The sequence below is a fragment of the Haliotis rubra genome, unplaced genomic scaffold (assembly GCF_003918875.1).
Source record: "Haliotis rubra isolate DU_JTF1 unplaced genomic scaffold, ASM391887v1 Scf717, whole genome shotgun sequence".
NCBI classification, from domain to species: Eukaryota; Metazoa; Mollusca; class Gastropoda; order Lepetellida; family Haliotidae; genus Haliotis; species Haliotis rubra.
Window position 1 is genome coordinate 5,165 of NW_025767432.1, and position 19,952 is coordinate 25,116.

Sequence of the window (19,952 nt, forward strand, 5' to 3'; positions counted from 1 at the left end):
CATCATATTCAAATTCTACAGCTGACCAAATACCTTGAAGAGTGTGTTTTCCAGAAATAAACATCTCTATATATCAATCAATAAATGTATGACTTCTGTCCTCTCGCGTGCTATCTTGCATCCAGCTGTTTACGGCGGAAAACAATACGGCGCCAAGCAAGGAGTGCTCATTAAACTAAACATCTCCGGGAGAATCCTTGCATCAATTTTTTCTCTTAAATGATCAACCTTAATATATAAATGAAAATAAAGACCAACTATTATCACCAAAAGACCAAACATTATCACAAATATTCAAAACAGGTGGTAATGAAAGAGCATTATCATCTTCTTTCTCTTAAACTTGTGGTGATATACTGGTAAAACAAGTGGGAAATGTTAAAAACGTGTTACCTTAGCCTTGCTCCTTTATGTGATCCACAAAATTGCTGCCACCCAGTCTTCGAAGATGAGGATTTCTGCAAATTCCATTAAAATAATCTTATTTCATAATTAAATGTTCCTTACATTAAAGTTACTTCTTTTGTATGTAAGATTTAAACCTTTAAGAGACATGAATTATCATATCCCTTCCAAAACAAGTGTAAGAATGAAAGTCTGTGGGTGCAGTTTTGTTAATTGTCGCATCAAAGAAATCATTAGTGAAGTTACACTTTTTGTAAATAAATAAAAGTTCAAATAAATTATATACAATTTCATCCTTAACACAGACTTTCACAAGACATTTTAAAGTGAAAATTACGCCATTCTCCACCAACCAACCCCCAATAATATACATATGTTGATAGGGTTCAGGGCGTACTCAATGCATCATTTACTGATAGATCTATTCAAACGAACAAATGTTCATAATAATGGGATGCAATATAAAATGTTGATTAATCCTATCCGATTTTGTATAGCTGCCCTTAGGGGACCGTTCATAATGTATGGCTTTGGGGTGATGTTGATTTTATGTACAATGTGAATTATACCGCCCCTCTAAAAGTGTATGAGTATGTACAGAATAAGAGACGGCCCACCCTGCATGTCATGTACATTATCTATGACGCCCTCTCCCTTCCCATAATTTCTACACATAGTGCGTGTGTACAAAAATGCTGGACCCATTAGCTCCCCTGAAACAAAATGGGTGACACCCCACCCCACTCTCCAACCCTTACAATCAACACCACCACCCGCAGCCATATATTTAATTATGAACGGTTCCTTATATTGATGTACTTCATTGATTATTTGAAAATGTATATTTGCAAAATTCAAATCAGGTGATGGGGACGAAAGGAAATCTTATTCGATTATATAATAAATTATATATGCATGCAAATATATTGAAAAATAACAAAACAAAATTTTGAGAAACATGCACTGTGACATACCGGTAACCTTGTGAGATAAAAACATGAGCCCTAATTCGGAGTTTCTTGCTACTGCTAGATTTTAAACGGCATTCCTACGTTTTCATTATACATGAAGGACATACTTACCAAATAAACACCAGCATGCCGTGAAGATGGTGAAAATAGAACGATATTGCGTTGAACTTCGCCAAAGTGAACTGACAACGATCAGCTGCCTTTGCGCGCGCGATAATTGTGCGCATGTCCGGATATGGCCAAACGAGGCGATCGAAAGGTCAACATCTGGCTTGTGTTTGAAACAAATTATCGGGAATTATACAATTTTCGCAGTTTTGTGGGAAAATATCGAATGTAATGCAATTTGGATAACTGATGACTTTATACCTAAAACTGCGATTTACGTAATATTTCCGTCCGTGGATCGATGCACAATCAAATAATATATAAGATTATATCTGTCACTAGATCGATCTTGATTGTTCTCCCACAGGGACAGCATTCATTCAGAATAATGCACCTTCCTTTGTTCGCCGTGGGTCCAGACATTGAGACCCTCTATAGCACATTTGGAACTTTATCGGGCACAAGCGCGCATACCACCTGTTCAGAATTGGAAGCAGCTTTGCACAAAGAATGACGATAGCTACACGGGGTTTCTGCGACGTAAGGTACAGGCAGTTATCCAAGCACGAGGGGGGTACACTAGATATTATTTACAGCGTCCCATGTTACAGATAAGCGATTTTGATGCACCTCTGTCCTGCTCCACACGTGTAACACGTATTGTTTTGAGCCAAAACGGACATGGTTAAAACGTTGAAGCAAACTGTGTGTGTTTTCTTGTAGTGAAGACATTATCTTACAGAACAAAAAACATGCATCTTTACCAACGTACTGTGCGTGCACACCACTGTTGTTAGCCGAAACATACAACCATGTAACATTTTTACATGTGTTACATATTCCATTTGGTTATTTTCAGGTTCAAGAGTGTGCAAATGGCGGTATTCTACAACCCAACTCGAGTTGCCAGTGCGTCAATGGCTACGTTGGTACAAGGTGTGAACGTTTAATGACAGGTAGGTGGGTGGCGTGGGGAAGTGTGTGGAATTTCGCTTCATTTTCACTGTTTCAAAAACATTTGTGCATTTTTGACGTTTTGGATAGTACCCGTTTTCATATTAATGATTTCAGGTTATTACCAACTGTATTTATAAGTAATCTTAAAAATTAATTAATTTTTTTTCGCTACTGCCAACAAACTATTAACTTTTGGCAATTTCGGAACAAACTGTTCATTACAAATCAAATGGATGCTATCTAACAGTCACTGAAAATCACTAAGAGAAGCCCTAACAAATTTACAATTAATTCTTCGGAATACCAGTATTCTGACTCTCATGGAAAACGATTGATTGTCCGTATTTCATTATAGGAAACGGGGCGATAGGGTAGCCTTGTGGTTAAAGCGTTTGCTCGTCATGCCGAAGACCCGGGTTCGAGTCCCCACATGGGTACATTGTGTGAAGCCCATTTCTGGTGTCCCCCGCCGCGATATTGCTGGAATATTGCTAAAAACGGCGTAAAACCATACTCACTCACTCACTCATTATAAGGTACGGAAAAACAATCACTGCTATTTCCGAACAGATGATTTATTTTGATAATCGTTGTTCACGAAACTACAGGTGTGACAGCAGAGAACAGCACAATTTCATGCACAAGAATAATTCAAATGTGTTACTTCACGAAAACGTTCCAGTCAGCTTTCGAAAAATGTCCACAAGGTGATGTTGTTAAAAATAATAACTACATCTACATCATGTAAAGGAAAATGGGGATCAATCAATACATTTAACCTGCATTGCTCCACACACAAACGCACAATAAAAAATGTGCAAAGAATTATCATTGTTGAAGCTTATTGGGTGATGAAATTGCCAGTTAGTGAACCAGAGATTTGGATATGGACAAGCCGATTGTAAGAGCTGTCTCTGACTAACGAGAGATGTTCAAAACATTAGAACGTTATTATAACCAATGTTATAATGTCAATGCAACTGCTTATCCCAATACACAATGTAGTCTCTCAAATGAACATATTTTACAGAAGAAAATGGTTCCTAAATCATAATCATAAAATATAATAAAAGGGAGCTCAGAGACTTTCTTCATTTTATGAAACGGAAAGTGTGGTAATCTAGACTTGCCACGTGTTCTAGACTTGGACTTTCTTGGTTATATTTGTTTCAGGGTCTATATGTAGACTATGCAACCATTGTAACGCCAAAGGCTGGCATCAATGCATATTCTGTCAATGACGTGGTTTTAGCACTATGAAACAGGGTGTAACGAGGTCAACAAATCAAGTTCATTTCAGACGAATTCAACAATGAACTTAGTATATACCCCTATAAAACCTACAGGCATATCAAGCCATTGGACAATTGCGCATATTGATGCCCATGCTGTTGATCACTGGATTGTCTGGTCCAGACTCGATTATTTACAGACCGACGCCATATAGCTGGAATATAGCTGAGTGCGGCGTAAGACTAAACTCACTCACTCACGCACACTCAAGCCATTGGATTTACCAACTAAATGAGACATAGGTCACATAAATCGAAACCGTACATTGGGAGCTAGGGTCTTCGAAAGCTGCGCCATTTTGTTGGTTGGGTTAATTTGTTGGTTTTATTTTTGGTGTTTTCTTGTTATTTTGTTTGTTTGTTTGTTTGTTGTTGTTGTTGTTGTTGTTGTTGTTTGGGGTGTGTGGTGTGCGTTACAAGCCGATGTGCATTTAACAGGTTTTGACACCAAGTGAACACGAAAAGGGAAACCATGTCGGGTAGTACCTGACTTGCACAGTAATTGTCTGTTGTCTGACCTCGCAGATCTGCATTCTTCTTGTGCAATGGCATCCTGTACACAAACTAGACAATTGGGTGATACATGGTCGTGATAATCTGATCACATGAAACAAAAGGAAAACAAATCTGTTGTGTAAATATCTCTCCCGTCTCCAAGGTTCTGTTGTGTAACCCACCATGTGTATCCCGTCAACACGTTTTGTAACATCTCATCAGGATTCATTTAAAAATATTTCTTTTATGAACACATTTTAAGAAATCGATATATTGACGCTTCTTAAATATCGACTCGGTTTCTTGATCTACTTTTGTCAATATGGGTTCTTACTTGTTCTGAAACCGTTTCGCAGACACAATTGTGAAATTCAGACCAAGGTTTTCCTTTCAGAGGTCCTTACTCAATAAAAAAATTCGAACAAATAAATCTATATTGTCCAGGTACCTGATCAAATAAAGATACGTTCATTATAAACGTGATTTTGAAATATTGATAATCAGAGACAATATCAATAATACGTTTTTGTTATGAAAGCAAATATTGATAATCAGAGACAATCTCCGTACCAAATTATTGAGCGCTTTATTTATGGTGATCCATTCATATAATATTCACCGCTATTTAACCTTACAGACATGCATGCGTGATGTTTTTCAGCGTTGGCGGTCTGTCCTGACAGTTTACAGTAGGAAATGACCGTTATGAACCAAGCATTATTTACAAGACCTTGTAGGTGTAGGACTGTTTAAAAGACTGTTTAAATGATTTGTATATAACTGATAGGGTGATGAAACAAAGAAGGGCCAGTTATTATGCATTTTTGTAAATGATCATTGCGGTGCGTGGAATCGTAACCATGGTGATTTCTCGATCTACCCATTCACTGGTGTAGCTGCCCTGCATTTTTTGTACGTGATGAAAGCAACAGCTGTTGTTATTTTTCTAATTGCGTGTCGTCTGGAGCTCACTTGGGAGTCCACGATCATATTGTTTTGCTGTTTTAAAGGGACGCACCGCTGCACGTCTGATCCCTTGTGCTCCCATCTTTGTATAGAATATGTTATAAATCTTCATCCATGTGTAATATTTTTGCAATATTTTGTTTTCAGATTGCAGTGATGGTAATGCAGGTGGTTTCGGATATCCCGACGGCTACTACAGCATCCAGCCAACATCTACATCTACGCCATTTACAGTGAGATGTCTCATGAGGTTACGTGGAAGAACAATTATCCAATACCGCATGGAAACACCAATTGCCACTGTCGACTTCAACCGGAGTTGGGCAGAATATCGTGACGGTTTCGGGTTGACCAACAAAGATCACTGGCTGGGACTGGAGAAGTTGTACCACATTTGTAAACCTGGAACATTTTCACTTAGGATTGAAATGAAATTTCGAGACAATTCCGTTAAGCAACAGTACTACGACAACTTTTATCTTTCAGACGAGGCAGATGGGTATCGTATGTATTTTTCGCGGACACGTGGTAAAAGAGGTGACCCTATAGGAGACTGTTTAACTCCGCTGAACGGTTCTGCATTCAGCACATACGACAGGGATAACGACAATGATGCCGGAAGTTGTGCAGTCAGATACGAAAGCGGGTTTTGGTTTGACGCATGCGCAGACTGTAATCCCAATGGTCGTCTGCTTCGTCCACTGAATGAGGAGCGAACAAATGTTGTGTCTGAGGTATTCTGGACAAACGACCTTGGCAAAACGGTACCCTACAGATTGTTCATGTGGCTGGTAGAACTGTGAGCATTTGATTTTGTACAAATAATCGGGTCTGGTGGTCTCAATGACTTGTTTGATGCATGTCATCGTATCAGAGGAATGTAGACAGATGCTCACTTCATCTGGCTCTGTCTCTAATTAGTTTTATTAGTCACTCATTCTCTCTCTCTCTCTCTCTCTCTCTCTCTCTCTCTCTCTCTCTCTCTCTCTCTCTCTCTCTCTCTCTCTCTCTCTCTCTCTCTCTCTCTCTCTCTCTCTCTCTCTCTCTCTCTCTCTCTCTCTCTCTCTCTCTCTCTCTCTCAGCTAATGGGTCAGACACAATGCCCGTCGCGTACTGATAAAAAACAACAGGAAAGTAAATTCTAAATGAATAAGTTATCAGCTGCAGTTAACTGTTGGCTACTTCTGTTTAGCCAACATCTTTGTTGTCGTATTATTTTTATTGTTCTTACATTAGAGGCATAGCTACCATTATAAAAAAATACGGACTGACATGATTGTTGCTAAGCAAGCCCTCAATACCATCTAAATATAAAGCTTTGCATCCTTTACTGGCTTGCTACGCGCCTGTACTTGTATATATCTGCTCCCCGCCTCTTAGCATTCACTCACCTGATAAGTAAATACTCCCAAACGTTTTGTTACTCATAACAAAGAAGCTGACATCTATAAAATTCTCTTTCATTGTAGAAATATTCAGCTTTAGATATTACTATTCGCAACAGCGCATGGACGTCTTAGTCGCGTTGAAAAACAAGTTGTATGTACAATTTGTACAGTGTGTTGGAATGCTTTGATATATTTATGTACAGATGTTTGAAGTATGTTCGTGTGATGGAGAAAGGGTCACATGACACAATAAACATTGTATGAAACTGAAGGTTGTCGATTACATGAGAACAAATCCTGAGTCGTAAGTGAAAGTTGTTTATCGACGTAGTCATAAACATGTCAGCAATGTGTGGAGTGGGTGAGTATATCTTTACGCCGCTTTGAGCAATATTCCAGCAACATCATGGCGGGGACACCAGAAAAGGGCTTCACACATTGTACGCATGTGGGAAATCGAACCGGGTCTTCGTCGTGACCAGCGAACGCTTGAACCACTTGGCTACCCCACCGCCCCAGCAATGTGTGGGAGTAACGCATATTCAACACACACTAGGAGACAGTTTTTTGTTAAAGGCCGCATCCAGCAGGGGGTTCGAATCCCCAGAAACACCCCACCACCCCTTTCAAAATTCCTGGATCCGCCCATGCAGTAGCATGCGTGACTGTATTTGTCCCACAGAGAGGAATTTAGGTAAATATTATACATTTGGACTTATGTCAGTGTGTCATCTTAGACTGACTGACTGAGTTTGGTTTTACGCCGCTTTTAGCAATATTCCAGCAACATCACGGCGGGGGACACCAGAAATGGGCTTCACGCACTGTACACATGTGGGGATTCGAACGCGGGTCTTCGGCGTGACAAGCCAACGCTCTAACCATTAGGCTACCCCACCGCCCCTGTCATCTTAGAACTTCTACTGTAAAATATCCACGCCCTCCACGATAGCCGCTGAAACATAAATATTTATCATCCAAAACTGTGTTCCACACGAGATATTGCTTGTGTGAGATCAGACGATATCTCCTATGAGATATCGCTTTGACAGTAGATTTTGTACAATGCCTGACAATGCTATGACGTCATGAACTTGATGACGTCACAATGCTATGACATCGCTGCACTGCAAGTCTAATGGTAGTACAGTGTTCAGAAATGTACATTTATCATTGAAAACTAATGAAGAATGATTTTTGATGATAAATAGAATCTCACCCTCGTGTCTACTGATATCAATTATATCAACACTTGTTGATAAAGGTAAAAATATTCTCGGCAAGCCTCGGATATTTGTAACTTTATCAACTCGTGTTGATATAATTGATATCAGTAGACACTTGGGTGAGATTCTCTAAATATTCACCGTGCTTACAGTACAGAATATAGGTCGGTTTTGGTGGGCATTACTTATATTTTCCCTTCATCTAAGAAGAATATGTGTGTGATTTTGTTGTGAAATAGTTCTCTTGGAAAGAGGGCGGTGAGGTAGCCAAGTGGTTAAAGCGTTCGCTCGTCACGCCGAAGGCCCGAGTTCGATTCCCCACATGGGTACAATGTGTGAAGCCCATTTCTGGTGTCCCCCGCAGTGATGTTGCTGGAATATTGCTAAAAGCGACGTAAAACCATACCCACTAAATCTCACTCTTGGAAAGAATGTAAGGGAAAAAAAACAGGCAGCATGTCTGCCTTTCATGCGATATAAACGGAGATGATAGTGAGAATTACTAGGACGACAGTTTGAATCACCAGGTAACGTGTTGAATTCAAGCGATTCTGCTTAAATATCCTAAATAACCTTTTCGTACCAAAACGAAGCTTGCCAAAAGTAAAAAGTGAAGTCTGGAACACTTAATTACGGCTCCTTTTCATGTATGTTTCAGAGATAACATGTTAACACCACAACACTAGAACTAATCCTGTGCTTATGTCTTCTCCAATTTACTAGAGTATGCGTAAAGCTAATTGCACGTTGAATAATTTAAAGTGTGTGCGTTTTTATAGAAACTGCAATGACATAGACATATTGTCTTGTTTGAAATGCAATATTATTACTACATTAGGACAACCAGGAGACAAGAACAGAAAAAATCTGTACTTACTCTGACATCCATATATGCACTCAAAACACCAGCTACTACGGTTCGGTTGTGTCACAAGTCTTGGGTTTGTTTTTCAACGTCAGCAGTGTCAATCAGCTTCAGCTTGAACTGTAAACTCACTCTTCAGAAAGCTAGATCACAATGTTATAGATACAATTAAAGGTTCTCATCAAGCCATTTGTTTATTGTGAGTGAGTTGAGTTTTACGCCGCACTCAGCAATATTCAAGCTATATGGCGGCGGTCACTCGAGTCTTGACCAGACAATCCAGTGATCAACATGAGCATCGATCTACGCAATTTTGATACGATAACATTTGGCAACCAAGTCAGTGAGCCTGACCACCCGATCCCGTTAGTCGCCGCTTACGACAAGCATGGGTTACTGAAGATCAATTCTAACCCGGACCTTCACGGGTGAGATAATAAAGACATGGGCATGACGTCACCACATTTACACAACCGCGGTCAGTCCACGCACAGGCAAACTGTAGCACAAGTAGGGTTGCGCAACAAAGAGAAAATGACCACTCTTCCTATATGCTTGTGAAGCGAGCAACGGTTGGCAACGTACTTCCCTCGCTTCGCTTCGAAAAATATTTCATTGGCTGGTTCATTTGCCGATGCACTCTTTGTGTGAGTTTATAGATGTTGGGTTTTGTAAATACATGCTCATTTTTTTGTGTTTAACATTTTGCCATCAACAGACACCATAACATGTCATGTGTACAAGTATCACACCTGCTTCTCTGTGTAATTGCATAATGTGACAGAGACAGAACTCGGGTGCACGAACCATGAATCAATGCGTTTTGTTTATGGTGTATAGCGTGATATAGCTGATATCTATTATACAGACCCAGTGCTTCAAGATCGGATGTCAGTCGTATTTTCACGACTTTCTCAATTATTTTTGACAAAAAGATAAATTTGAAACCGGTCGATATTTTTTTGAAAATGTTCTCATCAAGTCCATTCCTCTTCAGAAGCGGTTTCACAAGTGCTTTCTTGAATGATGCAGGTACACACAGCAGCCATTTACAAGACTGTGATTGACAATCTTTGTAATGACTGGCGCTAGAATGTCCAAGTGATCCAGACCCAGATGGGTCGGAACTGGGTCATGTGTGCAATAAGTTGGCTTTTAGTTTCTTGTGATCTTGATGATGTCAGATTCCAAGTAAGGTTCAAGTGTCTCCAAACTTGCTACTGTGGGGGAAGCAGAGTCAAGGTCGTTCCTGATAGTTTCGATTTTGATCAGAGAGAAACTGCTGAAATCTGACGCCAAGACGTCATAGCTTGCTGAATCAGGTAACACTTTCTTCTTTTCTCTGCCCATTAGAGAGAACATAAAGTTATGCAGAGCGCTCGGAGAAGTTGCTTCACTGATTCGAGTCTGGCAACAGTCAGATTTCGAATTTCTGATGAGTCTGGCAACTACGTTTCTTGATACTTTGTACATTTGCCTGTGTACCTCCAGGTTTGTTTTGCGCCATTTTAACCCTGATTTGCGACGATCTGCCTTGGCTGCTTTTATTTCCTTTGTATACCACGGTGCAGATTCTCTATCAGAGACCATCTTCACCTTACTTCGAGCATGTTTATCCTACAGCTGTTTCAAGGTGGTTTCATAACACTCACATAGAACTTCCAGGTCAGAGTGGATGTCAGATATCATCACCTTACTTTGAGCATGTTTATCCTACAGCTGTTTCAAGGTGGTTTCATGACACTCACATAGAACTTCCAGGTCAGAGTGGGTGTCAGATATCATCACCCTACTTTGAGCATGTTTATCCAACAGCTGTTTCAAGGTGGTTTCATAGCACACACATAGAACTTCCAGGTCAGAGTGGGTGTCAGATATCATCACCTTACTTTGAGCATGTTTATCCAACAGCTGTTTCAAGGTGGTTTCATAGCACTCACATAGAACTTCCAGGTCAGAGTGGGTGTCAGATATCATCACCTTACTTTGAGCATGTTTATCCAACAGCTGTTTCAAGGTGGTTTCATAGCACTCACATAGAACTTCCAGGTCAGAGTGGGTGTCAGATATCATCCTTACTTTGAGCATGTTTATCCAACAGCTGTTTCAAGGTGGTTTCATAGCACTCACATAGAACTTCCAGGTCAGAGTGGGTGTCAGATATCATCACCTTACTTTGAGCATGTTTATCCAACAGCTGTTTCAAGGTGGTTTCATAGCACACACATAGAACTTCCAGGTCAGAGTGGGTGTCAGATATCATCACCTTACTTTGAGCATGTTTATCCAACAGCTGTTTCAAGGTGGTTTCATAGCACTCACATAGAACTTCCAGGTCAGAGTGGGTGTCAGATATCAAAATTGATACAACAAGATCTTTCTAGACTTCTCTCTGTTAATCTTCTTCATATTCCGACAAGTGACATACTTCTTAGACTTGACAGGCTTGTCTTAAGTAACTGACAGTTTTATGAAGAAGTGATCAGACATTAGTTTATTGTCAACCGTTACAGTAGAAATGACAGAGTTTGGCTCTCTAATTAGGCCCCAATCCAGAATGTGTTGGATTGAAACATACGTTTCTTGATACTTTGTACATTTGCCTGTGTACCTCCAGGTTTGTTTTGCGCCATTTTAACCCTGATTTGCGACGATCTGCCTTGGCTGCTTTTATTTCCTTTGTATACCACGGTGCAGATTCTCTATCAGAGACCATCTTCACCTTACTTTGAGCATGTTTATCCTACAGCTGTTTCAAGGTGGTTTCATAACACTCACATAGAACTTCCAGGTCAGAGTGGATGTCAGATATCATCACCTTACATTTTGAGCATGTTTATCCTACAGCTGTTTCAAGGTGGTTTCATGACACTCACATAGAACTTCCAGGTCAGAGTGGGTGTCAGATATCATCACCCTACTTTGAGCATGTTTATCCAACAGCTGTTTCAAGGTGGTTTCATAGCACACACATAGAACTTCCAGGTCAGAGTGGGTGTCAGATATCAAACTTGATACAACAAGATCTTTTCTAGACTTCTCTCTGTTAATCTTCTTGATATTCAGACAAGTGACATACTTCTTAGACTTGACAGTTTGTCACAAGTAATTGACAGTTTTATGAAGAAGACCATTGATCAGACATTAGTTTATTGTGTACATGTATAGCCAGTCATTGAACCAGCGCATTAGTTTATTGTCAACCGTTACAGTAGAAATGACAGAGTCTGGCTCTCTAATTAGGACCCAATCCAGAATGTGATGGATTGAAACATATTTTATTCATTGAAGAAAAGGATTGGGCACAAGTTATCCAACTTAATGACGCCCTCTCCCAATATTTACAACAATTATATATACATAAGAAACAGAGAACATATATAGGTCCGTCTCCTATTCTCGCGGGTCTCCTATTCTCGCGGTAAACACGTTTTCTGCCAAAATCGCCGATGCGCAACACTTACCGGTTGTTTACATCACCGACTGGTAACTAGGAAGTGGACCAAGTCGGTGAATGATCAAAATCTTGCAGTGTCACGAATATTGGGGAGTTTATACCAACTTGGACATATCATTACTTTTTCTCGCCCTTTCCGGCAGGATTGCTCTTACATACACTCAATAACGTTAATTCCTGGTAACACCGCGAGAATGGGAGAAGCCTCGTTTCGTCAATGGCGGATGGCATTGTTTATCACCGGGCTCACGAGTGGTAATTTACCTGATGGATCTGGCAGCTGATAGATGCAGATGTTAGAGGAGAAGGCCCTTCATTATCTTCACCTTACTTCGAGCATGTTTATCCTACAGCTGTTTCCAAGGTGGTTTCATAACACTCACATAGAACTTCCAGGTCAGAGTGGATGTCAGATATCATCACCTTTACTTTTGAGCATGTTTATCCTACAGCTGTTTCAAGGTGGTTTCATGACACTCACATAGAACTTCCAGGTCAGGAGTGGGTGTCAGATATCATCACCCTACTTTGAGCATGTTTATCCAACAGCTGTTTCAAGGTGGTTTCATAGCACACACATAGAACTTCCAGGTCAGAGTGGGTGTCAGGATATCATCACCTTACTTTGAGCATGTTTATCCAACAGCTGTTTCAAGGTGGTTTCATAGCACTCACATAGAACTTCCAGGTCAGAGTGGGTGTCAGATATCATCACCTTACTTTTTGAGCATGTTTATCCAACAGCTGTTTCAAGGTGGTTTCCATAGCACTCACATAGAACTTCCAGGTCAGAGTGGGTGTCAGATATCATCCCCTTACTTTGAGCATGTTTATCCAACAGCTGTTTCAAGGTGGTTTCATAGCACTCACATAGAACTTCCAGGTCAGAGTGGGTGTCAGATATCATCACCTTACTTTGAGCATGTTTATCCAACAGCTGTTTCAAGGTGGTTTCATAGCACACACATAGAACTTCCAGGTCAGAGTGGGTGTCAGATATCATCACCTTACTTTGAGCATGTTTATCCAACAGCTGTTTCAAGGTGGTTTCATAGCACTCACATAGAACTTCCAGGTCAGAGTGGGTGTCAGATATCAAAATTGATACAACAAGATCTTTTCTAGACTTCTCTCTGTTAATCTTCTTCTTATTCCGACAAGTGACATACTTCTTAGACTTGACAGGCTTGTCTTAAGTAACTGACAGTTTTATGAAGAAGTGATCAGACATTAGTTTATTGTCAACCGTTACAGTAGAAATGACAGAGTTTGGCTCTCTAATTAGGCCCCAATCCAGAATGTGTTGGATTGAAACATACGTTTCTTGATACTTTGTACATTTGCCTGTGTACCTCCAGGTTTGTTTTGCGCCATTTTAACCCTGATTTGCGACGATCTGCCTTGGCTGCTTTTATTTCCTTTGTATACCACGGTGCAGATTCTCTATCAGAGACCATCTTCACCTTACTTTGAGCATGTTTATCCTACAGCTGTTTCAAGGTGGTTTCATAACACTCACATAGAACTTCCAGGTCAGAGTGGATGTCAGATATCATCACCTTACTTTGAGCATGTTTATCCTACAGCTGTTTCAAGGTGGTTTCATGACACTCACATAGAACTTCCAGGTCAGAGTGGGTGTCAGATATCATCACCCTACTTTGAGCATGTTTATCCAACAGCTGTTTCAAGGTGGTTTCATAGCACACACATAGAACTTCCAGGTCAGAGTGGGTGTCAGATATCAAACTTGATACAACAAGATCTTTTCTAGACTTCTCTCTGTTAATCTTCTTGATATTCAGACAAGTGACATACTTCTTAGACTTGACAGTTTGTCACAAGTAATTGACAGTTTTATGAAGAAGTGATCAGACATTAGTTTATTGTCAACCGTTACAGTAGAAATGACAGAGTTTGGCTCTCTAATTAGGACCCAATCCAGAATGTGATGGATTGAAACATACAGTCAAATCCCCGATGAGTCGAATGCCGTAAGTGTCTCGAATATAATGCATAACACGAAGTACCTGTCGGTCCCGACCATTTCCATGCTGTTTTTGTCATCATTTGAGTTCCGGTTACACGAATTCGTCTCATAAATACACACGATGACTCGAAATGGAAATTTGGTCCCTTGAGATTCAAACAATAGTAATCTTGTATACATAAGCCGAAGTCAGTCCCTGAGAAGTTAATTGGTGATCCAACTACATGTAACTGATCCAATTAACAAACCAGCGCGGCTCGCACCTTTCCGCTATTGTCGGGTGAGTTCAAAAGGCAGATTAGTGATTTTACGGAAGCGGAAGAATTAGCACATGACATTGAGTTAACTCAAAGTGCGGAATAAAGGAATTATTCAATATTGAATCATCTTTTTTTTCTACCCTCATGTCTCAATGGAATACATCGATAAAGCCGGATCTTTTACTTGGTCCCCAGCGATTCGACTCATCGGATTTTGACTATTTTATTCATTGAAGAAAAGGATTGGGCACAAGTTATCCAACTTAATGACGCCCTCTCCCAATATTTACAACAATTATATATACATAAGAAACAGAGAACATATATAGGTCCGTCTCCTATTCTCGCGGGTCTCCTATTCTCGCGGTAAACACGTTTTCTGCCAAAATCGCCGATGCGCAACACTTACCGGTTGTTTACATCACCGACTGGTAACTAGGAAGTGGACCAAGTCGGTGAATGATCAAAATCTTGCAGTGTCACGAATATTGGGGAGTTTATACCAACTTGGACATATCATTACTTTTTCTCGCCCTTTCCGGCAGGATTGCTCTTACATACACTCAATAACGTTAATTCCTGGTAACACCGCGAGAATGGGAGAAGCCTCGTTTCGTCAATGGCGGATGGCATTGTTTATCACCGGGCTCACGAGTGGTAATTTACCTGATGGATCTGGCAGCTGATAGATGCAGATGTTAGAGGAGAAGGCCCTTCATTTAAAAACAACAAGCATTCATACGATAAGAATTGTTTGTGGGTTTTTTTCAGCTGATATCCATAAGTACCGCGAGCATAGGAAACGCCTTCCTATACGAGAGATCTTGAGTTTGAGAATATAACAGATTAGGATGAACAGAGGAATCGTTTAGTTTGATTGATGTAACGATGGACATGTTTAAAGATATTCAGATTTTCTTCAGCTGAGAGGTCTGCATTGCCATATAAAATAAGACATATATCTAGAAAATATCTATTTTGTAAAATATCACTTATGTTAGCTAACAAAGTTTCTCTATGTAATCCAGAATGTGCCTAGATCGGTGTGTTCCAGCATCAACGAGTTCACGTAAATCATATGATTCTAAGAGTTTCATAAACTTCTTAGTCTCTGGACATGGCCACGTTCACATAACTTTTCTTTATGTTCATGTTCATAAATTTTGCTTTTGTGTGAATTTTAATACTATATGAAAATGTTAACTTTCCTAAATCTTGCGCAATCTTACTGTAGGAAATATTGCACAAAATGTCCACTTTCTAGAATCGTGCATACACCTTTTTGTTCATGTCATTTATGTGCAACACTGTATATAAATGTCTGTTTCATAAACCCTCGCTAAACAAATCACTTTGAAAGCATAATTGTGGTGTATATAAATGCTAGCGGTGTCAACTTTGCATATAAATGTCCCTTGTATGAACTGGTATGTGTCGAAATCTCCAAATATTGGACCATGAGAGGTATCAGATCACAGTAACCATCTCAACTGGGCAGTGAGAGGTATCAAAGCACAGTAACGACCTCATTTGGTCAAAGAGAGGTATTAAAGTACAGTAACCACCTCTGATTGGTCAATGAGTGGTATCTAATCACAGTAACGACCTCAATTGGTCAAAGAGAGGCATTAAAGCACAGTAACCACCCCTGATTGGTCAGTGAGTGGTATATAATCACAGTATCCACCTCTGATTGGGTAATGGGTGGTATCAAATCACAATAAGCAGCTCTGAATGGGTTGGAGAGAGCGAACTGTACCAGTGTTTGCTTACACCCACCATCCGCCTTTATTTACCGTCACACCCTCCCATCATCCTAAACACTACGATATATGTCGCATTTTGCATGCCGTCCCTCCATAAGAAATGAGTAACAAATATTTGAAAAATAGAATTTGAGCTGTGTCAATTTTGCTATGTGTTCGCCCATCCCTCCTACCTTACTGGTGTCAATTTTGCATAACCCTCTCGCACAAAAAGTTATGATCAGTTCCTAAACCGACAAGATTATATCGGCATCTAACTTTTGGAATCTACTTGAAGTTAACATAGATTCACGTCTTGACCACTAAGATTTAAAGCCTTATCTAAACACATGAATGCGGGGGTTATTTCCTGTAAGTCCCACCTCCGAATGATACAACTGGCATTTTAGAAAACATATTCTCTCTGTGTCTTTTAAGAGTATTCTTAAAAGTATTTACTATAGAACTGACTCTCACTTTGAGTGAGTTTATTTGAGTTCATAAAGCGAACTGTATGAACATCGGAGTTTGCGAAGTTCGATCAAAGGCACCAAATGATCAGAAAGAACTACCCAGGAATATGGAAGCAGTCCGTCTGTGTTACGTCATTTCAAGAATACAGGCTCGTGAAAAACGTGTTAACATCAAAGTGTGCCGTTCATATGAAAGTCAAATTCGCGAATATGTGGCAAGTCTAGATGAAGAAAGTCTCTGGGATCCTTTTCATTATAATTTGTATATCATATTCCTGAAGCCTCCTGTTATTAGCAATAAAGATCATTCTGCCGCAGACTGAAGTGTGCAGCCTGTGTCCAAATTTTAGTTTTTGTTCTAAGGTTGCTAAATCACCATCTACTGCTGTCCAGGGACGAGCTGCTTCCTCTTGTGGACGTGCAACACATGCATCAAGATGCTGACAGGACAAGATGATGATGAGTTGCAGAGTGTCTCCTTATATTCGGAAAAGTTTGAGATGAGTTACAGGTAGAGCTGCCTTCAGAAGAGAGTCCTACTGATGAGCAGGGCCGAGCTGCTTCTTCTTGTGGACGTGCACCAAATGCATCAAGATGCTAGCGCAGTCAGGCAGGATGATGATGAGAGCTGCCGTAACAAGCAGTATGATGGCTACTCCTCCCACGCTCTGGGCAGACGGGCGTTCGTCTTCAGCGCTGGACTTCTTCCTCCGATACGAGGGGAGGTTCTTCTTGTCCAGGGTGAGGTCAGTAACAATGTCGTCTGTTCGCTTCTTTCTTTCTGCAACGGTGAACGTCTGTACCGCCACACACACCTCGTAGACATACCTACCAGGGGGAGATAACTGTCGGGGTAGAGGCAGATCTGGAACTGGTTTGAGCTGCTTTAAGACGAGACAGAAAAGTGTCGACAGAAGGTGGGAAGGATGTCCCTGTGGCATTGTTTGAAGGCGCAGTCGTTGAAGTTGTTGAAGTAACGGGGATAGATGTTGGAGTGTCAGTGTCTTTTTGTAGCCGTAGTTGTAATAGTAGGAGTAACCTCAGCTGTTGGAGATGATGCAGTTGATGTTGTTGTGGTAACGGTAGGGGTAACTGATGACGTAACGGCGCTGTCTGATGTAGATGTTGTAGTTGTTGGTATTGTGGGTGTTGTTGTAGTAGTAGTTGATGTTGTGGTAACGGTAGGGGTAACTGAGGACGTAACGGCGCTGTCTGATGTAGATATTGCAGTTGTTGGTATTGTGGTTGTAGTTGTTTCGAGTGTTGTTGATATCATAACGGTCGTGTCTGGCGTTGTTGATGTCGTTGCGGATGTGGATGTTATAGTTTCAACGGTTGTGCCTATCATAGACGTTGTCGGAGTAACTGCTGGTGTTTCCGTTGTCGTCACCTCTGTTATGCTGCAGTTAGGAAATGAATCCGCAGGGCCTGTGACCTCGGATCCGGTAATGTCTGCAACTAAAGCAGAAGAATGTCAATGAAATGTCAGAAGGCAGAAATAGCAAGCGATTGAAACGTCAAGGTAAAGTAATATTAGGGGACTTTTTTTAGACACAAATAGAGGTTAATGTCTGGGCAAAGGAAAGTCACAAGAATGAAAGTAAATAACAGGGGGCGCAAATGACACGTCAATGAAATGTCAGAGGGCGGGAGTGTCAGGCGATGGAAACGACAAGGGTAATATTTAGGGAAGTAAACGTCAATGTAAGGTAATGTCAGGGAAATACACGTCAGCAGAAAGGAAGCAACATTGAAAGCTAACGTCAGGGGAAGGAAACGTCAATGAAAGCTAACGTCAGGAGAAGGAAACGTCAGTGAAAGCTAACGTCAGGGGAAGGAAACGTCAGTGAAACCTAACCTCAGGGGAAGGAAACGTCAGTGAGAGCTAACGTCAGGGGAAGGAAATGTCAATGAAAGCTAACGTCAGGGGAAGGACACGTCAATGAAACCTAACCTCAGGGGAAGGAAACGTCAGTGAGAGCTAACGTCAGGGGAAGGAAATGCCAATGAAAGCTAACGTCAGGGGGAAGGAAACGTCAGTGAAAGCTAACGTCAGGGGAAGGAAACGTCAATGAAAGCTAACGTCAGGGGAAGGAAACGTCAGTGAAAGCTAACGTCAGGGGAAGGAAACGTCTATGAAAGCTAACGCCAGGGGAAGGAAACATCAGTGAAACCAAATCTCAGAGGAAGGAAACGTCAGTGAAACCTAACCTCAGGGGAAGGAAACGTCAATGAAAGCTAACGTCAGGGGAAGGAAACGTCAGTGAAAGCTAACGTCAGGGGAAGGAAACGTCAGTGAAAGCTAACGTCAGGGGAAGGAAACGTCTATGAAAACTAACGCCAGGGGAAGGAAACGTCAGTGAAACCAAATCCCAGAGGAAGGAAACGTCAGTGAAACCTAACCTCAGGGGAAGGAAACGTCAATGAAAGCTAACGTCAGGGGAAGGAAACGTCAATGAAAGCTAACGTCAGGGGAAGGAAACGTCAGTGAAAGCTAACGTCAGGGGAAGGAAACGTCAGTGAAAGCTAAAGTCAGGGGAAGGAAACGTCAGTGAAAGCTAACGTCAGGGGAAGGAAACATCAGTGAAAGCAAAAGTCAGGGGAAGGAAACGTCAGTGAAAGCTAACGTCAGGGGAAGGAAACGTCAGTGAAAGCTAACGTCAGGGGAAGGAAACGTCTATGAAAGCTAACGCCAGGGGAAGGAAACGTCAGTGAAACCAAATCCCAGAGGAAGGAAACGTCAGTGAAACCTAACCTCAGGGGAAGGAAACGTCAATGAAAGCTAACGTCAGGGGAAGGAAACGTCAATGAAAGCTAACGTCAGGGGAAGGAAACGTCAGTGAAAGCTAACGTCAGGGGAAGGAAACATCAGTGAAAGTTAACGTCAGGGAAAGGAAATGCCAATGTAATGTAACGTCAATGAAAGGTAATGTCAGGGGTCGAAATGATCAGATGTCGGATACAAAGTGAGGAAACGTCAACGGATGGGAACGTCGACCCAAAACGCCAATTGGCGGAAAAATCAAATTAAAGTAACGTAAGTTTAAGGAAACGTCAATGGCAGGAAACGTCAGTGAGGAAAAAAAACGCAAGGTGACGGAAAATCATATTAAGGTAACGCCAGTGGAAGGAAACATAAGGGGAAGGTAACGTCAGTGGCAGGACATTTCAGTGAAAAAACAGTCAGGTTACGGAAACATCAAATTAAGGCAACGTCAGTGGAAGGAAACGACAAGGAAGGTAACGTGACCTAAAGGAAACGTCTTTGAAATAAATCATCAAAGGAAGGTAACATAAGGGGAAGGAAACGCCAATGGAAGTCACGGAAAGTTAACAATAACTGAAGGTAACAAC

The 19,952-nt window shown here is 41.0% G+C and overlaps 2 protein-coding genes across 2 annotated transcripts in view; one reads left to right on the forward strand and one right to left on the reverse strand.

Annotated features, from left to right (window-relative positions):
- The first annotated feature begins 2,362 nt into the window (after positions 1 to 2,362).
- Positions 2,363 to 6,121, forward strand: LOC124259317 (angiopoietin-related protein 5-like). Its single transcript, XM_046693428.1, has 2 exons — positions 2,363 to 2,440; positions 5,342 to 6,121. Exons 1-2 carry the CDS (start codon positions 2,434 to 2,436, stop codon positions 5,995 to 5,997), a joined length of 663 nt encoding a protein of 220 aa, XP_046549384.1. The 5' UTR covers positions 2,363 to 2,433; the 3' UTR covers positions 5,998 to 6,121.
- Positions 6,122 to 16,109: 9,988 nt separating this feature from the next.
- The window catches only part of LOC124259312 (integumentary mucin C.1-like), a 36,224-nt gene continuing 32,381 nt past the window's right edge, over positions 16,110 to 19,952 (reverse strand). The window contains exon 6 of the mRNA XM_046693420.1: positions 16,110 to 18,056. Within this exon, the coding sequence (XP_046549376.1) occupies positions 17,596 to 18,056 (461 nt within the window). The 3' untranslated portion in view covers positions 16,110 to 17,595. The remainder of the gene's footprint in view (positions 18,057 to 19,952) is intronic.